Source organism: Cynara cardunculus, assembly GCF_001531365.2.
Source record: "Cynara cardunculus var. scolymus isolate 2C chromosome LG 13, CcrdV1, whole genome shotgun sequence".
Classification (NCBI taxonomy): domain Eukaryota; kingdom Viridiplantae; phylum Streptophyta; class Magnoliopsida; order Asterales; family Asteraceae; genus Cynara; species Cynara cardunculus.
This window is the reverse complement of record NC_037540.1, coordinates 7,626,444-7,633,891: the sequence shown is the minus strand read 5'-3', so window position 1 is coordinate 7,633,891 and position 7,448 is coordinate 7,626,444. Positions and strand designations below refer to the sequence as shown.

The window sequence follows — 7,448 nt, the reverse complement described above, 5'->3', positions numbered from 1 at the left end:
TTCTTTATTTTTTTTAATTTGAAAAATCACTAACATAATATCTTTTATTTTTAATTAAAATAAATTTTATCAATAATTTTTTAAATGTAAGTACTTTTTTGGTATATTTGTTTTATTTTATATAATGTAAGTACTTTTTTGGTTCAAAAAATGTTTAGGGACTTTATCGTTCAAAATATGAATATTTATTGTCTTTTTTAATGCCTTTTCCATTATTAAACTACGTTAATTCGTTTTATAGGTCATAAAAATGTATATAACATGTTTTATAAAGTCCAATAAGTTGTTTAACATGTTTTGCAATGTACAATGACTTATTTGTTTCAAAAAATTATCCAAAGACTTAATTATTCCAAACACTAAAGTCAATTGAGTTTTTTAGATTTTTCCCTTTCTCTAAAATAGATAGACATAGAGAAGGTCCAAGTTTAAATAATAATTTAAAATTTGATTTTGATGTATGAAGAAGAGAAATTAGTTCTTTTTATTCATTTTCACAAATGATAATGAATTTTCATTATTTATATAATTATTTTTTTAAAATGTATTGGGATGATAATTTGACGGGTGAGCTAAATGCACCACTATATATTTGTTAAATACATAATTACTTATTAATTTTCTTCTAATGTATGTCAAAATCAAGACTCATTTTTTACATTTTCAATGCATGATTCTGACTTAATAAAGGTGTATATAAAATTACCCTAAATTTATATAATATTTTTATAATATAATGATATTGAAATTTCTAAAATAAAAAATGTATCGGAGTTAAATATAATTTTTTTTAGAAATTTTGATTTTTAATTTTCTATTTAAAAAAAAAATTATAAATATATATATATAAGATACAAGTGGACAAAATACACTTTTATTTAGTAATTTTTTCCTACACATCAAAATCAAAACTCATTTTTTATAGTTCCAATTAGGGTTGTAAACAAAGCGAACGTTCAGCGAACCGTTCGTGAACGGTTTGGCTGAAAATTCGTTTTTTTAATAAATGAATGAACATGAACAATTTTTTTTATTTGTTTAGTTAAACGAACGAACATGGACAAGAGTCTTGTTCGTTTATTTGTGTTCGTAGACGTTCGTTTATATTCGTTCGTTTATGTTCGTTTATATCTTAAATTTAATATATAATCTTTTATTTATTTACTTTGAATTCAAATAATATATATTTATATTCGTTTAGTCCGTTCGTTTACGTTAATTTAATATGTTAACGAACGAACATAAATGAACACGAACACACTTAATTTCTAAACGAACGAAGACGAACACAAAGATTTTCGTTCGTTTGTTCGGTTAAATTCAACGAACGAACACGAGCAAGTCTCTCTTCGTGTTCATTCGGTTCGTTTACGGCCCTAGTTCCAATACATAATTTAACTTAATTTTAACATAAAATATTTTTACCTTTTAAAAGTGATATTTTCCAAAATACCAAACAATAAATAGGATATGAAAATAAGCTAAATAAGTAAATTGCATTAGATATTTTAGTGGAGTTAATACCATTCAGCCCTTGCTAAGTTACAGCTATATGCCACCCTAATTAATTCATCACTTCCTTCCCAATCCCACCTTTCCCTTTCCCTTTCCCTTTCATTCCACCATCATATTCAGACGTTACAACATGATTTACATCAAACCAATATTTACTTACATTAACAATAACCTATTTCAAATTCAATAACAATAATCAATTAAATAACAAATCATCACAACTCTTACATTCTCAAAATAATAATAATAATAATACTAATATTAATACTAATTGAATCTTAGAATTGGTTATCAAAATTTTCTAAAATAAAATTGAGAAAAGGTGAAGAATTTCCGTTTGTTTTCAGCATGGGTTAGTTTCGGGAGGAACAAAGAAATCGGCGGCAAGTTTATTCCGGCAAACAGGGCAAACTGGGTTCTTGGAGAGCCATGTATCGGCGCATTGCTGATGAAACCCGTGGTTACATCCCGGAAACATCCGAGCAGGTTGTTCCGGTTCCACGTCATCCAAACATACGGCACATTCCGTTCCCAACGCCAGATCTTTTCCGGTGGTGATCGGCAGTTTCTCGAGTTGAGCGGAGGATAGGCCATTTTCGGTGGCGGGTTTGACAGGGGCATTGGTTTGATGGTGGTGGCGGGCGGCATAGCAGAGCAAGCAAATGTAGACGAGGAAGACGGCACTCATGCCGGCGCAGGGTAGAAAGAGGGCCAGGAATACGGAGAGTAGCATGGTGGTGTGCGGCGGTGGATGATGGTGATTGTTTTGGCGGGTTCTTGTGGGCGAATGGAAATGGGAAGAGGTAGGAAGGGTTTTAAAGGGGGGAGAGAGGGGTATTGTGCGCACCGAGGCCCACGGTAAGTTTCCTGGAAAACGGAGGCATTACAGTAAAGTACATCTTGGGTATGTTGCAGTACACAGCTGGGGAAGTCTTTCGAATGATTGACTCTTTTAATTTTATTTCTTTTCTGAAATATGGTAATTTTTTATATAAATATAATAAAATTTTAACTTTTTTAAAATTTTATATTCTCAATTTTTATTTTTATTTTCTGAAATTTGGGTTGTTAAAAAGCGAGTTGTACGTTAGATTTTAACAATCTATATTATATTATAAAGTATTTTATAAAAATTCTTAAAAATAATTTTTTATGCATAAAGTACTGTTTATTAATGCATGTTACTTAAAACTCAAGATTACTAGTAGATTGTGCGTAAGTACAATATATTAAAGATTTATATTTGAATTCATATAACTAACTGTAGATAAACATAATCAAATACAAGATAAATATCTCATTTTAAATATAAAATATAATTAGAATAATTATTGAATTCTAACAAAATGTTTAATTATTATCTTTATAAAATGTTATATTATTAAACTAAAAATAAATTATTTCATTATTAAACTTAAATTACATAAAAAAATAGAACTTTTAAATAGTTGATTGGATATAACATTAATATATATATTTCAAATTCTTATGATATTTTCAAATTTATATTTTATTCAAAAATAAAATCATTATTGTTTTTTTAAAAACACATAAAATAGTATTATAACACCGACAAAGACAAAAAATAAAATAGAACGTTAAAATCGAAATGTGATTTCATATGTGACAATTCCGCCAAGATCTCTTCGTTAGTTGGGGGAAGAATCCGCCCGAATCGGATTTTTTGAGGAACGTATCGAGAGAGAATTTGATTTGGTTAGACTCGTTGTATTGCGTAAGTACCCTTCTAGTATTATTTAAAGTATCGTTTCAATAAGCATCTTAAAAGGTGGGTTTTCGCTTTTATTTTCTTCCTATTATGCTATTATACTTTTTTTTTAAAAGTCATTTATCATATGCTTACTGTGATCATTACCTTATAATGAAAATAATAAAAATAATAAAAATCAAAAATTTTACCTAATAAAATGTATAATCAAAATCATTATTGTTTTCATTAGCATATGCAATTGCATAGCATGTAGCAATTTTTCTTGTACATACATTATTCTTTCGTGTCATATTTTATTTTAACATAAATTCTGTACGGAAATTAAATAAAATAAAAATGTTATGATGTGCGCACTTAATAGAGTGGAGTGGAGTGGAGTGCATATAATAATAGAGAGAGAGCTCTAAGGAGACGCAATCAGAAAGAGGAAGAAGATGACGTGTAACGTGAGGTACAAGAAACCCTAGGAAAACGGCCGCTTGACGGCTCATGGCATTTAAAACCTAACGGCGCTGACTTCCTCCGTTAAAGCGCCACATGGCAGCTTTATTCACCAGCTGCACCATTTGTTTTATTTTTAGTTGTTGTATGGTACGCGCCGCTCATTGGAATTGCTTTTTCCAATATTCCCACTTTACCTTCAAACAAATATTCATTTCTTACTTTTCTCTTCTTTTTTTTAAATTCTACTTTTTTATTATTGTTGTAAAATCAACATATTATGTATTTTGACAAAGTCATCACGTCCAATGTTCTATTTTGATTGTCATTGTTATGAATTTTCGTTATAAATGTATTGCAATTTGGCGTTGTAAACATTTTGTAATATGTAGATTAACTAAAAATAAATAAATTATTATACGACATTTTAATAGGTTAAATTATGAGGTTTTTACAAAGAATCAATCTGATGAATATTTGATAATCATTGGTAGTAGACAAATTGACACGTTTAATTTTGGAATAATTCTAAAAAGGAAATATTTGCTTTTTAAATAACAAATAAAAATGATGAATTTTTTTAGTCGACAATTATAATTATTTCTTTGGCCCGCTATAAATACGATGTTTTGTTTTTTATTGGCAAATGTGTCTTTCATGAACCAGTTTTTGACTTTTTGTCAATTATGAGAAATTTTAGCTTATAATTCGTTTTAATGTGAGTTTGCTAAAAACACATTTAAAATGAATTTTATGTCACAAAAAAACTAATGTTGCAAAACCTTTGAGTTATTCACACTACAACCATATTATATATATATATAGATATATATATATATATAATAAAATATTTGATAAAATCTTTTAAAAACAACTTATTAAATATGATCCATCGGTTTTATTAATGCAAATAAGTTACACTAAGTAAATTGATCTCTTTCGTGTATATATCGAGAGGCACATATCATAGAAGTATGAATTACAAGTATGAGGGTTCGAGTCAGCAATTTCAAGATCGAGACATATTGCATTGCATTCGCATATATACTTTTACTAGGGGATTAATCATTTGAGAACTTCAAAATTTGTGAGATCTATGAGAACTCTACCTTAAAGTGTTGTTTCACATATTTTTTCTGGCAAAATATATGATTTAATGTATTGATTAACATATATTTGTTTCACAACATGTTTGTTTCATATGTATCCGGTTCATAATGTGAAATTTTTTTACGCGTACTTTTTGTTTTACAAACATGTAAAAGGTGTTTACATTGTGAACCGAGTACATGTGAAACAAACACATTGCAAAACAAATATATGTTAATTAATATTCTAAATTATAGTCTTAAACGCAAAAAACATCATGTAAAATAACACGTTAGGCACAAGTTCTCAAGGCTATCACAATTCATAAGTTCTCAAAAAAAGGTCCCTTGTTTTATATGTAATAATTTACTTCACTAATATAAATCGGTACTTATAATTATTAACATGTAAATATGTGATTTATGTGTAATTATTTCAAACATTTAATGAAAAATGTATTGAATTATCATATACTTTTCATCCAACCTTCTTTTTGATGTCAAATGAATTTTACTTAAAAAAGCCTTTACTAATTTTATACGGTATAAAATGGTCAAAACAGTAATTTGGTATTTGTTATTTTTCCTTTAATTATATATATATATATATTAGTTAATTTAATTAAATTTGATATATAACCTTTTTAGAAGTTGCAATACCATTTGTATCTGTATTATATAATATAAAGAGGTTTGAAATTAATGATACCTTTTTTAATGAAATTGTGATAAAGTGGCTTATTTTCAATACATTTATATTCTTGGACACCCACCATTCACCTTTTCCTACTATTCTCCCTTCTTCATCAATGCTTATGTAATTATTTCAACCTTTTTTAAAAAATAGTCCCTTAACTTATTCCAATATGCATTTTGACCCTTCTATTTCTTTTTATTTCATCATGTAGCCCTCATGACTCATCTTCTTTCACAAATTGCAAACCATACAAGGGCAATGACAACTAATAAAATTCACTTTTAATGAATTTTATTTTTATTCCTATATAGTGTGATGAAGTATATTTCTTCCCTCAATAATGTAACAAATCTTCTATATTTCTTACTCTTTATCAGTCTTAATTGATAACCTATAAATATCGTAACATTTAATGATGTATATGTTAAGTTATCAGTTCTGTTTTAAAACGTATGACATGAAATAAACTGTCTAAATTTTTAATTTCCTTTTTTTTATGTGAGCTGAAAGGGAAACCAATTTAATATCTATAGGAAACTTGAAAATGTGTTACATCGATTGATAAGAAAAATTATTTATTACAGCCAACAAAAACCAAACAATACTTTATTGTATTTTACCTAAGGAGACATTTGGTTTGATGAAATTGTTTTGGGGGATTTGGATTTGGATTTGGAAAATTTGAAATCTTACAATGGTTTTATAAGATTTGGAACGGAATTGAATTACGTACTTTATAAATAATTTGTAAAAACAAATTACAAATAATTATAAAAATAATTAATTTACCTTGTTATTAATTGATAATTGGAAAATTAACATTTTTAACATATTTTAAAACATAATTATATACAAATATTTTGAAATCCCTTAAAATTCCAACCACCCCATAGGATTGAAAATACTATGTTTTAGGGGTTTTAAGTAAATCCTAAATTTCAAATTCGAACAATTTTATAAATCAAATATGAAATTGAATGAATTTGAATTTAAAAAACAATACCTAAGAATATAGCATTTGATTTGAAAAGTATTTCAAAAATGATTTAAACGACCATCAAATGCCTAAAAAACGTTTTTATAAACAAATTTGAGAAAATTGTGACAAAATTAATATCACTGAAATCTTGTAGTGACAGGTGATGGAAAAATAGACACATTTAAATTAAAATATTGATAGCAAGTTTTATTTTTCAAAAGTAAACGTTAATTAAAGTAATTGTTTTGAAGAAAAAAAAACTATCGCAATTTATTGGTATCGTAAGTTATGTTGTCCATCATTTGGTATGGGAATGTAACCTGTTCTATTGGAAACTCGATGTACCTGATCTGACGGGATCGAGGATGTGTACGATCGTACGGGGCTGGTAACGTGGTCCTCACCTTGTCTCTGTATATTAAACATTATATTATTATTACTAGAAGTGTACTCGCGCAATGCTGCGAGATATATCTTGATTTTAATATTTTATTTTTTTATCTCAGTTGATGTTATAATATGGTATTATGTGATTTTGAGAAAACGATGATGCTTTATTTTTGAATGAAATATAAGTTTGAAGATATCATAAAAATTTGACAAAAATATGTCGATATTAGTATCAAATTAACTATTTAAAATTTCCCATTTTTTATGTAATTTTTTAATTCAATTTTTTTTATAATTTAATTTAGATACAATAACGAAGTAATTTATATTTGGTTTAATAATATAAATTTAATAATTATTTATTTTGTTAGAACTCGATAATTATGTTTATCCGCAATTAGTTATACGAATTCAAACATCGAGACTTAATTAGTTGTACTTATGCATAATTTACTTGTAATCTTGAATTTCAAGTAACATGCATCAATATACAGTACTTTATGCATAACAAAAATATATCGATATTAGTATCAAATTAGCTATTTAAAATTTCTATTTTTGTGTAATTTTTTAATTCAATTTTTTTATTATAATTTAATTTAGGTA

The 7,448-nt window shown here is 26.8% G+C and overlaps 1 protein-coding gene across 1 annotated transcript; it reads right to left on the bottom strand.

The window, feature by feature from the left end:
- Nucleotides 1–1,671: 1,671 nt before the first annotated feature.
- Nucleotides 1,672–2,294, bottom strand: LOC112525888 (E3 ubiquitin-protein ligase ATL23-like). The gene has a single exon (XM_025136203.1). The coding sequence runs from the start codon at nucleotides 2,246–2,248 to the stop codon at nucleotides 1,859–1,861; it is 390 nt and encodes a 129-aa protein (XP_024991971.1). The 5' UTR covers nucleotides 2,249–2,294; the 3' UTR covers nucleotides 1,672–1,858.
- Nucleotides 2,295–7,448: the final 5,154 nt, after the last annotated feature.